Raw genomic sequence first — 17,440 nt, forward strand, 5'->3', positions numbered from 1 at the left:
TCGCGATGCTGAAACTAGAGTCGGTGGAGTTCAAAGTTCGCCCACGGCGGAGACGAGGATTTAAAAATAAAGAATGAAAAATAAAGTTATATACTTGGGGGCAATATCTAAAGAAAGACAGTGGAGAGAGAGAAATAAAGAAAAGAGATAAAGAGAAGAAAACAGGGAGGACAGGAAAAAAGAAGGAATTGGAATCAAGATCAGCTGAATTTTACTGACCTAGGAATTGCTTCTATTAGAAGTCCACGTAGTCCTAGTTCGCAAGCCTCGAGGGGGGATCTCTTCGATATCATTTGACTGTGTTTCTCGGCGGCCATTTCACAATCTCGCAAGTCAGAATCTGTTGATTCACAATCAACCTCGTAGAATAAAGCTAGATCAATCAGCTGATTGTCTCGAAGCTCAGCATCATCCCCTAGATGCTTGCATATTATTCGGGATCCCAACTTTGTCATATTTCCACCTGATATTGTAACCCCAAACTCTGCATAATTTCCATCAATTTCACAAAAATCGACTTCTTCCCACAGCTTAGTTGGTCTGAAATACAGAAGTAAGACATGCTCCGAATCCAACGAATGGGAACACACTACTCCATCGGCTTTCCGCATTTCACCATTAACATGTGCAGAAATCCGAAACTCGGGTTTTGTTCCCTGTTCATCAGGACGAAAAACGAAACATAGAACCATTCCAAGAATCTTGTCATATATGTCCTTCGAAGCCATAAAAGATACGGAGCGCTCTTCATGAGGAAGGATCCACTGTGGCATCTCTCCTCCGGGGAGAAGACTTCCGCAACAAGACCATTTCTGTCGCATAGATAGACTGGTAGTAAGTATCCAAGTCAATATTAGTTCCCAAATGATAACATCCATTGATGCTTGCTTGCATTAATGCACGAGTCTTATGCGACAGAAAACATTCCACAAAAGTACGGGAGCCACCTAGGTTACATTATATGTATATGCATATGCATGCAGAGCTAGGAAAAATTGTCAAAAAAGTCGTGAACATATTGCCCTATTATTAATACAGTCCTAAACTTTTTAACTTTATCAATTCAGTTCTAACCATTTTCTACCATTATAATACGCAAGCACACAATGGACCCAACATACACTCCACGCCGATATGGATGTGTTTTTGTGTGTGTGTGTGTGAGAGAGAGAGAGAGAGTAACCTGGCCGGATGAGTAAATCGGATCCGCCAAATCTCTGCAGACAAAATGATCAATTAAGGTTAAATCTTCATTTCTTTGTAGAGATTCGCAATTTTCCGCATATAAATAATTCAAAAATGGGGGAAGCTCGGGAAACTCTTGTAATTGATGGTTGTTTTCAATTCTCAATAGAGACAAACCACCACGGGCACGGATGGATGTAGGAAGCATGGTAATATTGTTCTCCGTCAAAAACAATTCACGCAAGACGGGAAAGCAAGAAAGATTCTCAAGAAAGTCAACTTCGAACAGATTACACCCCGTAAGGTCTAACCAATGTAAACTTGAAAGTCCAGTCTTCATGCATGGATCAGCTGAATCCTCGTACATTGGAAACCCAACTAAACTTTTGCAATAGGTAACTTGCAGGTTTTCAAGGTTTTGTAACTTATAAATCGAAGATGAAAGACGTTCCAGCCTCTTGCACTTTATTATATATATTCCCTTCAATGAGACAAGATTTTCTATTGATGCAGGAAGTTCTTTAATAGAGGTTCCTCTTAACCGAAGACTTTCCAGGCGTTCGAGTCTATGTGGAATATCAGGGAACCTTGCAACTTTTTTGCATTTTTCAATATTGAGCTCTCGCAGATTTTTTGAATTGAGTGCATCTGGAAAAACACTGAGTTCAGGGCACTCCCTTAAATTCAAAACCTGCAACTTGTCATGATCTGCGATGGACGGGTGGGCTTCTACCAAGTCTTTGCAATCACTGATATTTAATTCCTCGAGATTTGGAGTACACCAGAAGTCGGGCAGGCAAACCAGCGACTCGCAATGACTGAAATTAACGTGCTTCAAAAATTGGAAGTCCTGCAAAATCAAGGAAACCAGCTTTGGTAAACATTCTGAAAGTTAAAAAATGGGTGTTCGTATGATGATGTTGCTTCGTTACATTTGAACCGTGTGATTCCCCTTAATGATCTTTTCAAGAAATTATAATACGTAATATTGATCATTAATAATATCATAGTTTATTTCTGAGTACATTTCTTGACCTATTATTTAACTTTTCATTCAAAGTTACTAAACACATAGAAACTTTACCAATAATTACCAATAATTGTACATACATATGTATTTATATATATACATATATATACTAGCAAATCATTTTGCATTTTAGATATTATTTGAAAGAATTGGATAATATATACACACAATATTAAAAAGTTCGCGAATAAAATTGGGTCAGCCATTATTAAAAAATTAGAGTGAGTATCATTAAAAATCCCAAATCAGCATGCACAATTACCCCTTACTAATTTTCATCTTACAAAAAACCTAAGTTGACAAGATTATGACATATTTAATCTAAACTGATTTTCGTCTAAAAGAAAATCCCAAGCCGGTACTCCTCACCCAAATTTACCCTCTATTAGCATACGAAAATTAGTTTGGGATAAAATTGTGCTACGCGTCATGCATGTGGCAATCCCAAAGTGCAAGTGAAGTGTCACGTGGCGAGTATGCGCATGTGGACCATGAGACAAAACCAACCATGCCACGTGTTATGCCATGTGAAAATCATAGAAGCGTAGTAAAACGCCACATGCGAGTGACGATGTGAGTCACGTATCATAACGATGCCTTGTGTTAGGCCATGTGACAATTATAGAAGCAAAATGAGCATGTGACAATTATAGAAGCAAAATGAAGTGTCAAATATTAAGCACACGAGTGAACACTTCGTCGGATTTCAGCGCTAACCATATATAATAGATGAAGGTCAAGAATATATGTTCTGTCACAATGAAATTTCCCGAAAATCAACAAAATTTCAAATTTATTGAAGTTCTTCAAAGACAATGAACCAACTTTGAAAAACATTCGGACGAAAATACAAATTTAATATATTTAATTCAAAAGGGTCGATATAGGTAAATGCTCACCTTAAATTGATCCGGCAAGACTGTGATACTACAATTGCTCATATTAAATCCCACTAATTTCTTTTGGCCGGAGGAAAATTCTGGAATTCCGGGAGCACATCCATCCCATTCAAACCATCTCGGCTGATTATGAAGACGAGGACCTTGGAAAGAACTATGCACATTACGCAAAATTAGCAATCTCAATCTTCTCATTTTTGTAAAAGTATTGGGACCGATAAATATTTCTGTCGGCTCGGGTGGCTCCAACACAACGGCTCTTACCACATGATTTTCCTGTATACAAGACTATTTAGGTTACGCATGTTCAATGGCTAGAGTAAAAAATGTAAGGAGCATAATTTTGATCGTATTTGCAAGTCTTACCATGTCACTAGACACAACTTCAACAACGTCATCACACAACCATAGCCTGCTGCATCTCCCGGGATCATCGCTTTCTTGGTTCACAATATCCATACCCATCAATTGAATCAAGTCATGCATTTCTATATTTTTGGACTGAATTCTTATTAAGGACCTCTCGGTGAGAATTGATAATCCTATTACTACCTTAAAATCACAACTTTCAAGAACGTTCTCTACATACTTAGTTTCGCGCCCCTTAAAGAAACAGGCAATGTGAAGAAAAATCTCTTTCTCATTTGTCTCTAGTCCATCATAACTTATTTTGAGCACATCATTGATGTCTTTCTTAGGAGACATAGAAACTTTATCCAGTGCACTTTCCCATTCATCTTCTCTTCTACCACGTAAGAAGGAACCTAGCACCTCAAGTGCTAAAGGAAGACCTTTAGCATGATTCAGAACACCATCCACTAGATCTGTCCTAATTTCAAATTTTTGGTGTGTCGGAAAAGCATGCTTACTAAGTAACTCATGAGCTACATCCTTATCCAGTTCTTTAACTTCATACACATGATCTAAATCTATCCCGTGACCAGTCAATAGATGCTTATCTCTTGTAGTGACGATGATCCCGCTTCCATTACCAAACCACTTGCATTCTCCTGCTAAAGCATTTAACTAGCGCAAGTCATCCACATCATCAAAGATAAGGAGAACTTTTTTGCGACAAAATCTCTCTTGTATTTGATTAATACCTCTATCAACACTGGACACTACTAATCTTTCTTCCAGTGCTAACACCTCAAATAGCAAGTTTTCTTGCAAAGTAACTAAATCTTTGCAGTTTTTTGAAGCTTCTCGAACATTCGGCAGAAAACATGAACTCTCAAATTGCTTGAAAATACTATTATAAACGGCTTTGGCTAAAGTCGTCTTTCCTATGCCTCCTTTTCCCCACAATCCCACCATGAGAACATCGTCATCAGACTGAAGGTTTAACATCGATTCCAACTTAACAACTTGGGAATCTATCCTCACCGGATACTTAGCAACATGCAAAGGTGCTCGGTTTACGTGAGTGGAGATTTCCATCACAATTCTTTGAATAAACTCTGACTCATTTCTGAAAAAAAAAATGAAAAAGAAGTTGTGGCATCATTTTAGCAATCTGAATAAGCAAATAGCAAGCAATTACTAGCCAACAATGACCAAAGCAGTGTATCACATTTTCACATAACCACAGCCAAAACAAAATATATTCCCACCGAATCGAATTACTAACTTTAGAGATTTTCAATCTTAATTAGATTGACTTATCAACTTTTTTTGCATTATGTCACTAACCAATTTTGGATTGCCAAGCTTATTTTTCTTTAATTTATCACCTATTCTTCTCTTTTGCCAAATTTTATTTTTCTTTCTTAACTAAGTCTCAAATTTACCAACTCTTACATGAAATTTCTAACTTTAACTAAATCCATTTAAGATTTCAGGAATCTCGAGATGAAGTATCTATATGGACACTTACAATCATGTGTGTAGATTAATTCATTTATTTTAAAAAACAATCTCTAAAGTTACTTGTAATAATTATCTTCTTACACAAAATATGGACTCCACTACACTTACCCATCTTTCAAATGCCACCCGGACAAGCTAGCAGCATCAAGAAGAGCTTTCTTCCATCTCTTCACTTCCTCCGAATCCTTCCCGATCTTGGACTCGTGCTCAAGCATAGCTTTTTTGTATTTGTCTCTTGGTGTTCTCACTTCTTTGGGTTCCACTTTGTAAAATATTGGAAAGACTTTGAGGTCTCTTTCTTCCTTGCAGTTCATGATTTTCGCCACCTCTTCCAAACACCACCGTGAGAAAGCGTAACCCTCAGAGAAAATGATGATTGCGATCTGCGATTCCTCAATCGCCTTCATAAGTGCCGGCGCTATTTGCTCTCCTTTTCTGAGCTCCTCACTATCAACATAAGTGAAGATTCCTTTTCGGTTAAGAGCGTCATAGAGATGACTGAGGAAGTTGTTCCGAACGTCTTCGCCTCTGAAGCTCAAAAACACATGGTGAGAAGCCATTAGATGATGGAGTTCGACAATCAGGAACGAGTTTGTTCGCTGTTCGATCTTCTCGTTGATATATTCTTATACTAGAGGACACTCAGGACAGAGCTGCATGACTTTTTTAGGTCAGGGTCAACAAAAGTTAAATATTAATTTTTGGAAAATGATGGTGCTTATGGATGGATCAAGACATCTCATGGGCGTGAACACATGGACTTTCTTTTCCTGAAGACCGTACATCATGGGGTTGTTTCGATTGGCTTATTGACACAAGTTTCTTTGTTTTCTAGAAAGTTTTGATAAAGTTGGCCGTTCAACAAGCCAAATGGCCGACAAAAACAGTGGATAATATTATCGACAACTACTGGTCGATAGCAGAACTTTGGGAAAACTTGTGGCTTAAATATGGACCAAAATATCTAATAGGTATGAATATGGACTTATTCTCACTTAAGATCACATACCACAGTGTTATTCAGATTGTCTTATCAAAACAAGTTTCTTTATTTGATGTAGAATATGTTCTTAAATTGTTGATGAGTATGCCGCTCTAACATAAGATAAAGTTTTAATCAATGTGCCGGCTACGAGAGGATGATTTTCATTTATTTAGTCTTCGTTTTTCTTTTTCTTACATAGGAAATGAAGTGGTGACTTTCATTATGTTTGTTGTAATATTAACCCGGGAATCTAATTGTATCTTGTAAATAAGTCAATGCGAAAAGCACTAGAAAAATAAACAAGTAATAATAAATGACCTTAGATATGCACATAGTTTGGTCTCAAAGTCGATACCTATATTCACGATAGAGCTAATCATAAATAGTCCATTACAATCAAAGAATCAGAGTTACAATTGTTCACAATATTTGAGTATTTTTCATTCCTAAATTACACCCAAGTTCAAAACATTTATAAATAAAATAAACTTAACTGGATGTAAAACTCAGGCCACACAAATCGTGTCTAGGCACTCCTCTCGTATGGCCGAAAGCGCAAGAACTTCGTGCGGTCTTCCTGTGTTTTCTTTCACGGCGTGGCCCTCTATACAGAAAAGGGGCCTTCTTTTCTCCTGTATGGATGTGGCAGAAAAGCAATTAGAGAAGTCTAAGTTTTGATCTTGGTCAAACTCTCCTCAACAACCCAAAGTTGTTCCTCCCATTAAATTCTCAATTTCTACTTTCGCTTGCAATCACAGAATTTCTATATAATAATTAGACAAGAAAATGCCCCAAATCATAATCCAGAAAATCTAATAACAAATTCTATAATATTAACACGAAAATGTAATAGGATCTTGCAAATAGGTCAATGTAAAAAATATTAGAGAAATAAACAAGGAATAATAAAGGACTCTCCAGAGATTTTCATGGTTCGGTTTAAATGTTGGTATCCAAATTTATGAGAAAAGTCAATCATAAATAATTCAATATAATCAGAGAATCAAAGTTACAATTACTTATAATGCTCGAGTATTTTTCATACCTAGATTATATCTAAGCTCAAAGTACTTACAAATAAAACAAACTCGACGGGATGTAAAACTCGCACAAGTCATGTATTCGCAGCTCCTCTCGTAAGCCCAAAGCCACAAGAACTTCGTGCGTTCTTCCTGAGTTTCTTTCGAGAAGCGGCTCACTGTGCAGAAAAGGGGTCTTCCTTTCTTCCGTACGGATGTGACATAAAAGCAAAATCTAGACCTTCTTTTTATTCTTCTTTAATACTTTTACTTCCTTTCCTCTTTTAGTTGGCCCCACACGCACAACCCAAGTTAAAGACCCTTACCTTTTCTGTTGAGCAATCAGAGAAGTCCAAGTCTTGATCTTGGTTTGCCACCGTCCATTATCCAATGGATATCGCGTTTGGTACGCGAATTCAAACTCGAAACATAATTTAATAAAATTAGTTATCAATGGTGATTGTTGGCTTTCTCAAAACGGCATTCTCCATTGCTGAGTAGCAAAAATAATTTAACGCGTGACTATGCATGAGGTATATAGTTATATGTGCAAGATTTAAGTATATCATAATTAAGGAAGTGCATGGTAACACATCTAGATGTAGATTTCTACTTCAAAAGTACTTCTGGAGAAGAAATCCTTGGTAATGTAACTTTTAAAATAAAAATCCATTTGGTAAATATTTATACTTCTAAAAGAAATTTCTACCGATGAAGTGAATTTTCACACCTAAAGTTATTTTTTTCCAATTTGAGAAATCCAAAGAATTGCTTCTCCAACTCAAAAAGTACTTCTTGGATAAAAAAAAGAAACTCAAAAAGTACTTCTTGCCTCATCCTCTTTTCGACCATGCCCGCCTTTGTCGTCGCTCACGACCACCGCCACCCACGTTCCCCGGTTGCCAATTGTTGACCAACGTCGATCACTGCTAACCGCCGACCTCCACGGGTTGCCGACCATCGGTTGCCTTCGCCCACTATCGCCCACGAACGTCGCTAACCACCGCCCACCGTCGATCTCCTCCCATCGCCGCCCGTCGACCTTCACAGGCTGCTGTCAACTGCCAACCACTGTGCATCGCTGGCCGTCGCCAACTACCTCCCACCGCTTCCAATCGCCGACCACCGCTGCCCTCATCACCAATCGCCACCTGCCACCGCAATCTATCGCCTATCTTCACTGGCCGCCGCCAATTTCTGGCTAAAAGTTAATTTCTGAAGTATAAGTATTGTCATGCGCGCCTTAAGCAATATGGTACACCTTTGACCAGCGGGTGGCTTTATGCATGCAGACTCATGTGGCAAATTTGTGAGTGACAATAGACGTATATTTATATATCACAACTAAGAAGACGTACAGTGATCATCTCGTCCAAAAGCCATACAAGGAAAAAGTAATTTTTAATATACGGTTGGCCCCCATCCAAAAGTAAGTCTTCGTTAGAGGAAAGAAAGGAAAGACAAAAGGAACATTTTGGCCGAACACACCGAAAACATTTGAAGCCATTTCGTAGATGAGATTATGTTAAGCTCGATGACGCCATAATTTGTTTTTATGGCATCAAACTACTTTTTATTTTTTCTTTTACTTGCATTTATAGCGAGTAAAATGAGAAACTACGGGAGGATAAAAGTCCGTATGACAACAATTCTGATTCAAAAAAGTGATTCTGATTAAATTGATTTTTTCGAATTTTGTTTCCCGATTGAGTTTTAGAGAATTAAAATGTGTTTGGTAACTGCATAAAATATTTGTTTCTAGAACAGAAATGAATTTGGTAAATGCACATAATTTCTGTTCCTGAAAACAATTGTTCTTCCCAAATTTTGTCATTTCAATCAAATAATTAAGTTGTTACAATAGTTTCGTCACTAAGATGGCAAATTAGTGCATTACGGTGACGATTCTATAAAGCTAGATTTTAGTGGTAAATATCCTATAGTTTCGGGATGTTTGCTCTTTTAAGTTTGTTTGTTTTTTTTTTCTTTTTTTTTTTGGGGGGGTCAGGTTTTTTTTTCTTTCCTTGACCCGCCGCACAAAAGCATTCCCAAAGGAGCCGAGCCGGACAAAGGGCAAAAAGAAAAAGAGCGTGAGGAGACGCTTCTTAGTTCAACGTACGTAAAGCTTTTCCTGTCGACTTGAACACCTGATAAGTTGTTCTTTTATAAACACTTTGGATTTGCACTTAATCTATGTGTGATAAATATTCCAGCATGTGACGTGAATATAGGTATCAATACTCAGATCAAACCATATGAATTTTGAGTGTCTTTTATTATTTCTCATTTATTTCTTTAATGATTTAGCATGAACTTGAATTGCAAGATCCTTTGAACATTCGCTTTAATTTTATAATAGATATGAACACCGACTTATTTTCACGGGAGATCGCTTATCAGCTTCGAGGAAATGGTTTTGATTTGTTTAGTCTTCATTTTTGCCTTTTGTAATTGCAGTACTTCATGTCGTCGGGTTAGCTTTAGTCATAGGCTCCCTATTTTAATTGCTGGGTTCCACGAAAGAGCATTCCCAATCCCCGAGAAGTTTCATTTTTTCCTTCGCTTTCTTTTTTCCGAACGTCCACTGATAGTATAACACATGACTTCTCAAAAGATGTACAGGTGTATGCACAACTGGGTTTATAATAGGTCTAACCTATTTCATTTTTTTATACGCACAATTACAAGCATGAGAGCAAAGGCCTAGCTACCTTAAAGATCCATAAAGCATCTGCAAGTTCTATGAACAAATTAACTTTAGGCCTTGACCTGTAATAACAATTTCTATATATAGCAATTTGAGCGCAACATCTCGATTGCTTTCACGACAATATGCTAGGGAAAAATTTTAATTTGTGCCGCACAAGTGTGGGTGCGCACGCGTCTATATGCAGATACAGATGTCAAATCTTATCACTTGGTGAAATGTGACCATAAATTTTCTTGACATGAGTGATTGACATTGATATTTGCTGCATACTATATGGTTTACGTTATATTATGTGATGCAATGACCCATGGAGAATATATGGCATATTCATGTTATGAGAATATTTATTGGTATGACTTCCACGATGTATTATGCCAATACACACTTCTAAAAGTGGCGTTAATCATTTATTGATCTCATAAGCATATCAATGATTATCACTTGCTGATCCCTGATTTTGTTTTCTCCTTCTATTATCATTCTATGTCACGAGAACAAAGAAGAGGATATTGGGGTATGTGGGTGGTGACATGAGGTGACCTAAAATGACATTTACCAAATAAATTCTGGGAAATTGAGAGTTTTTTGTGAAATCCTTTTGAAAATAGTTTGGATAATTATAAGTTTTTGAATACAGATTTTACTTGATTAACAATTTGACATGGAGTCAGATTTATATGAAATGGTTGTTGCTAAAGGCTTCATCCTTTGTAGGACAGCCGGTCATCTCCTATAATTCCGATATGAATTTGGAGTATGAATGTTCACTACTATTTTCTGAACCACTTCATTCAAAGAGTAACCCTTATAGTTTGTGGGTCATGTGAGAGTGAAGAAAGATATCACAAAGCCGTACCTGGATGCTGGCTTATAAACGTCTAATACAAGCTAGCAAGTAATGAATTTTAAGGAAGTTTTATTGCAAATCAGATCACAACGGGACACAACCCTAAAGAGTAACCAGTCTAGACCTCTTATATATGGTCAAAGGATATTAATCATATTCACATACAAGCAAATGAGACGACACTATTTTACCCTACATAGGACAAAAGAAAATAGATAGCACAAAACTTATGGACTTCAACCCCCACATAACCAAGAATCGATAACTCAGTCAAATGTGCTAATCCATTGATATTTTATTGTGCTTCATGACTACTAGTTTCTATCACTAAACATCTACTCAACTTGAACAAGACAAAGAACATCGGAGTACAAATTTGGGCACCACCTCTCTTGGTACTGTCGATTTGTTGAAGAGATCCAGCATAAATTAGGTGAAGTTGAATTCCATCCAGAGATGAAGAAGCTTTTGTTAAATCTCAGAGGCATTAGTGAAGAGACGGAGGGTCTCAGAAAGTTAATTGAGGGGTTGAGTGGAAGAGTTGACGAGACTTTTCAGAAGAAGGACGGATTTTCAATTCCAAATCACTTGGGATGGACCTTGCTTTTTAATGAAGGCTCGATGGGACAGCTTAACAGTGTGGCCTGAGGTCTTCCCAGTAGGAAATTAAAAGCAATTAGCCTGTCAGAGACTTGGAATATCACTAAACACGGTATAGGACCAATCCAGAGTTCTAGTTCCACTTCACTAACTGCCTCCTCCTTCATCCCGTCAACACCTAAAAGGTGGCGTGTAGCATGCGGGCGGATATTCAGCGTGGAACCATTGTCAATCAATATTCTTGCCACGACCATTTTGCCGCGTTTTACGAAAATGTGCAGTGCTTTCGTATGAGTGCAACCTGCAGCAGAGAAGTCTTTATCCGCAATAGAAATTTGGTCCTTCAAGAAGATGGATCCAATGAAGTCCTTCCAATTGACCATCATCGTCGGTCTCCGGCACATTCAACTTCGTTAAGCACCTTCAGGAAAGCATCTTCGTGTTTCTAGGAGGACGTGAAAAGATCTAACAAGAATATCTAAGCGGGCATTTACCTTAACCCGTTGACTAGATTAAACTCATCCGTCTTTACTACTGCGGGTAATTGTTTAGCATCTTGTTTAGTCGCGGGGTTTTTTTTCTCAATACTACCATTGACACCCGATTTTTAGCCGAAAACTCGTATAAAGGTGAAATCTCGATAATAGGGATCCTAATCGCGATAGGGCCCATTTCTTGGCCAAAAGGAGTCTTTTTAATGTTCTTTAAGGTTTTTCAAGTTCCATAGTGTTCTGTCTAAACTTAGACATTGATTTTATCAATAATCCAAGAATATCTTTAGAATTGGCTTTTTGGTCAACCACTAATGTCAACCCTCGGTCAACTCTTTTAGAAAATTCAAAAACTTTGAATTTTACAAAAATTAGACTTCTAATCCATCAATTTTACAAAAATTGATCAAGAATCGGCCTTTCTGTCAAATCGAGAATTCCGACTTTTGATCACCAAAGTTCATAATTTATTAATTTCTAGTCATTTTTTAGAGTAGTTTCCTTTACGACATTTGATCTAGGTGTTATAACGTATTCAATTTTCAAGCCAATTAGAGTTGATCCTTCATGAGTAATTCCAATTAGCCCAATTTGAATCCGATTAAGCCAAATAAAATCAATTTGAATACTATTTTTGGAAAAATCATGGCAAATTGACCTATAAGAATCCCCTCAGTCCAAGGTAAAATAGCCACATAACGGAAATATATAGTGCGAACAAGCAGAAGAATAACTTACAAGCAAATACTTATGCAAGGCATCCTTAAACCGCCCCTGGCTGTGAAGTTCATTCCCCTGCCAGATTGAATTAGATCAACGTTTCATGCAAAACATAGAAAGAGTACGGTGTGCATGACTAGTTAAAGAAGCATGGCAAGCATCTATCACATTCACATCTGCTCTGTTCCAGAAATCAGACCTTCTAAATCAACTTTATTGCAGTCGAAATTTCTCGGAAGTAAAAACTTCCGAACAAGCAAAATTGAAATTCTCAAACATAAAAATAGATATAATCTAACAAACGAAAATAGCGTGCATCTGTTATAGCAGATATGCCTACGCTATTGATGTACTTCCTCTTGAATGTTGGTCCAAAGAGAACACCCCCAGTGAAAAATTGAAAAAGGCCTCAGTTTGACAAATTTAAGCTCCAAAACTTGTGCTTCACACCATTCATCATATCCAAATTCCTATGGTGAATTGAGACCAACAGGCGAGGCTTGGTTAACCCAATTAACCAACCCGGTACGACCCACTTGGACCAAAGCCTGATTTGGTTAAATGGGCTAAGCAAGAAAAAATTGGTGAAGCCCATAATGCAATTCAAAGGGATTTAAGGTAATTGAGATGCCATGAGTCGATCTAATCAAATTAAGCCAATCCAGCTTGAACCGGGTCAACTCGATTGGACCAAACCTCAATTGACTTGACCAACCCATTTGGTCAATATACCGAGCCCAATTAGCTAAATTAGTTAGCTCAATTGGAGGCCAACCCGGTCGAATTGGCCGACTCGAGCACGCTCGATTGGGTCCGGTTCTTTGAGCGGAAACCCAATGGAACCTCATCACCCATTGAGCCGGACAAATCAGCCCAGCTCCGGATATGGTCGACTCTCCTCAAATTGCAAGGATTACCAAAATGCCACTTGGTAAAATTACCAAAATGTCCTTGTAGTCATTAATCCAAGAGAAGGCCTAATCTCAACCGTTGGCTATTCAATCTTCGCCATCAAGTTGGCTATGTCCATTAATCCATGTGACTTAAAATCAACCAATGAGAGGATTGCTTAAGGATCAAGGATTGAATGTCAAGCATTTATGGACTTCACTTGTTTGTTTATCAAATAAGCTTTGTTGTCTTCAAAAGAATGAGACTTGTAATTTAGAATTTATTTTGATTTCAAGGTGATAAGGCGTGCTTTGTTGAAGATTTCACTCAAGTTAAGTGAATACTCTAAGGACTCTACTTAGTACTCTTGGTCTTGGTTGATTGATTATTTGTTCATTTAGCGTAGATTTTACTCTATGTGTCATTAAGTTTCAATAATTGTATGTTAATCTATTGTGATTGTTGGGCTTAAATTAGAAAGCTGTCCACATGCCTAGGATGTCTTTGACAGATTACTAATAGGTTTTATTGCATCTGGAATGGGAATAATATGAAAATGATGAAACTAGGTATAAAAAGGGTATCTTTGTAATTTTTTTGACAAGGTTAGGAGGAATTTCGAAATATGCAGAAGTGAGAGAGGCTGTTAACAAGGTTATTTTATGGGCTATATTGTTAATAAATGGATTATTAAGTAAGATCATTCAAAGAAAATCAAGCCGGTTTAAAATAAAAAATTAGAAACTTTAGTAGGAAAAAACCCTCGAATAGTTGATGAAGAACATTATGAAACCGCGCAAAGAGTTAAGCTTTGTAATCTCACCAAGGTGAGGGACGAATTTGTAACAATTGAAAGTTCTAGAGACTGTTGATAGCTTATGGATCCTTGTTACGGTAGGTGGTTAGGTTATTTTTGAAGTTAATTACTTGATTTAGACAATTTGTAATAAATGAACGATCTCCGATGATCCACTAATTCTGATGAAGAACTTGGAGACTTCCGACACGGACTTGCGGGAGCACGTTGAAGAAGTCGCGGTCGGGGGCGTGCTTGCTGGCTCCCGGGGTGAGCTTTGGTTGTGGGCATTTGGGGCGGTGCTGGCTCAGAAGGACGAGTCCCCATGTCCTTCGGATGGTTCGGCTTCAACCCGAGCGCCTCCAACCGGTAGCTCGAACAAGGTGATTCCTGTCGCGACCTAAAAAAATAAACGGGTTAATTTTCGGGCTAATGGATTATCAGGTTAATTAATTAACTAACCTAACTCGGACTCTCCCAAGTCCATACCAAATCGCAACTTAAGGTTCAAATAATTAACATGCAACGTGTTTTGAATTTGGAGTCGCCACTAATCATTTTCGGTAGGTTGATTAGAAACCTAAATAAAATAGCTGGAGAAAACTATCTTATTTCCGCGAACCAGAGATTTTGAATTCGGGGATTTGGTTACGCTAGATTACTCTAACGCCCTTTCGGTACCATTTTCATGAAAAATATTTGATTTGGCAATTTTGATGGATTTTACTTGAAATTCAAAGATGCAATTTTTTTGGTTTTTTTCTTCTTTTTTATGAGAATGCAAAATATTGAACTTTGTGCGATATACACCATGGATGATTTAGAAAGAAAGAAAACGCAGCCGATCACGAGTATTTATAAAAATAAATTAACATGTAATAATGCTAAAATTTGAAACACGAGGCATGTCTAAAATAAACAAATAAATGTTCAAACCAAACGATTACATTTTTGTAGATCGAGATGGAAAGGATTACCTTCTATTACACAAAATCTTACTCACATACACGTTATAGTTCCCTTCAAGATCTCGGAGCTGGAAGAACGCGGCTGTCGTCGAAAATGGCAAGCAATGGCGTTGTTGGATGGCGAGAGGCGAAATATGTGTCGGGACTCGTCGAAGATGATGCTCGACTAAAACTCTTTTCTTCACTCTCGAATTTTCTCTTCTAATTTTTCTCAAGAACTCTTTTTTTCCTCTCTAAAAATTCCTCTCAAAAACTCTCTCAAAACTCTCTCAATTCTCTTCCACTCCTTCCCCCAAATTCTCTCAATTCTCCTCCTCTTTTATAGGCAAAGTTCTCCATCATTCATTCTTCATCTTCACTTCTTCACCTTCCATTTTCATCTTCTCTTCTTCATCTTCATTTCTTCACCTTCCATTTTCATCTTCCCTTCTTCATATTCATCTTCTCTTCTTCATCTTCCCTTCACCATCTTCCTTTCATTATCTTCTCTTCTTTATCTTTTCTTCACCATCTTCCTTTCATTATCTTCTCTTCACCATCTTCCTTTCTCCATCTTCTTTTGGTATTTGCAATACAGTCCCTGAAGTTTCAAGTATTTGCAATACAGTCCCTGAAGTTTTAAGTATTTGCAATACAGTTCCTGAAGTTTCAAATCTTCTCGGTGTATTTTTCCATCCCGTGCCTAGTCTAGACGCATGCTAAATTAAGTGTTCTGCTTGCCCAATTATATGCCAATGCAATGTACGCTAAAAATAAATATGTGAGATGATTTTTTATAATTTTTATGCAAAAAATAGATTAGTCAAAATTTAGGCGTCAACAGTTGCCCCTCTTTGAGTGGAGGCTCGTAGAGGTTCCGCTCAAAGACAAAATTGAATCCTAAATTTTGACAGTGCAAATTATGGATGAACTTTTTGGTGGGAGTTTTAATCCCATTTTTTATGTAATGAAGTGATGCATGATATGCAAGACTGTAAATAACATGTGTCATAATTTTCCTTTTTCATGTTAGAGAAACTCGCACATGGATCGCATACGAGAATACCTGTTTTACCAAATACCTCATAAGCTGTTGATTCCCTTAATTTCCCAGTTTCTTGCAAACACGAGGACCTTAAGGTATTCGGCCTATCTCGTTATCGAGACTTCTCCCTAATGCGAGACAGCGCAAGATATGTGTGTCCTTCGAGATCACAAGAGCTACGTCATTGTGAGTCGAAAGAAGTGGAATCGAGTTCACAAGAGCTACGTCATTGTGAGTTGATTAAATGTTGAAATCGCCAGTGCATATGTCTTCACGATTCGACAAAGGGGAAACAAAATCATAAGAGCTACGTCATTATGATTTGGTTTGGATCAAAACCATGGGTGCTTATGTCTTCATGATTTGATAAAGGAGCCGAAAATCATAAGAGCTATGTCATTATGAGCCGACTAAAGGTCAAGATCACTAGTACATACGTCTTCGTGATTCGAGACCGAAATCATAAGAGCTACGTCGTTACAATTTGATAAGATGTCAAGATCGCCCGTACATATGTCTTCACGTCCCGATAGAAGAGGCATATTGCCCGAATTGAACAATATTTGATAAGAGCACCACCGAATAGAATCGATAAGTACGAAATGGGCATATTGCCTCGATTGAATTGTAACAACTATCATCGGAGGAGTTGTTAATTTGAAAAGGGGTTCAGAAAACTTATCCGGGTTCTCCAAACGATTAATCAAGGAACGAAACAGATTGCTGTATCGCACCTGGTAGGCATTTGCCAGCAAAACTTGTTCATTCAATAATCCTTGGATGAATTTCGAGACCTTGGGAGGGAACTCGAACATCGGGAATGTATTACCTATCATAGAATGTCAGAGGTAACACACACAAACATATTCAACAATGAGTATAATGCAATCACTCATACTATGGTTCATGCATAACCATTCCGTCAAGTTTACATTACCAATTTTGTCCAGGGAGGTTCTCACATTATGAATACCTCGAATGTGAGCTGAATGGGGGGACTTCGATCCGAAAGGGCTTTCTCTCACTCTCGAGAAAAGCTATTTATCCTGTCTGCAGGATTCAAGAGAAATCACTCAATCTTTCCATCATCGCATTCGATAAGGATCCAAGTAATCTCGCAATTGATACGACCGAGCCGATCGGGAGGTCTTGATTAGGACCGTAATGAGGGCTAGGTCAAAGGTTTACAAAGGGGACTCTAATTGAGTCAAGGCTGCTGAAATGAATTTCTTCGTTATCCGCTTTGGGTTTACAAGTCAAGAACCCTGCAAAAATGAGAGAGAAATAATCTTGCTCGAACTTCTTCGAGCGATCCTTAAAATAATTGAGCCATACATTAACTCAAGTGCCCTAGTCGAAAAAGACTTTTGAAGGGTTGCACGGTGAGTTATGATTCGGGGACCGAG

At 37.8% G+C, this 17,440-nt stretch overlaps 1 protein-coding gene and 1 pseudogene across 1 annotated transcript; both read right to left on the reverse strand.

Annotated features, from left to right (window-relative positions):
- Window positions 1-17,440, reverse strand: part of LOC115734061 — a 227,610-nt pseudogene that overhangs the window by 182,721 nt on the left and 27,449 nt on the right.
- LOC125314682 (TMV resistance protein N-like) lies at window positions 201-5,543 on the reverse strand. The gene is made up of 5 exons (XM_048277546.1): window positions 5,092-5,543; window positions 4,142-4,585; window positions 3,481-4,105; window positions 1,877-2,035; window positions 201-812 (listed from the first exon to the last, which is right to left on the reverse strand). Exons 1-5 carry the CDS (start codon window positions 5,541-5,543, stop codon window positions 201-203), a joined length of 2,292 nt encoding a protein of 763 aa, XP_048133503.1.

Source organism: Rhodamnia argentea, chromosome 1 (assembly GCF_020921035.1).
Source record: "Rhodamnia argentea isolate NSW1041297 chromosome 1, ASM2092103v1, whole genome shotgun sequence".
NCBI lineage: Eukaryota > Viridiplantae > Streptophyta > Magnoliopsida > Myrtales > Myrtaceae > Rhodamnia > Rhodamnia argentea.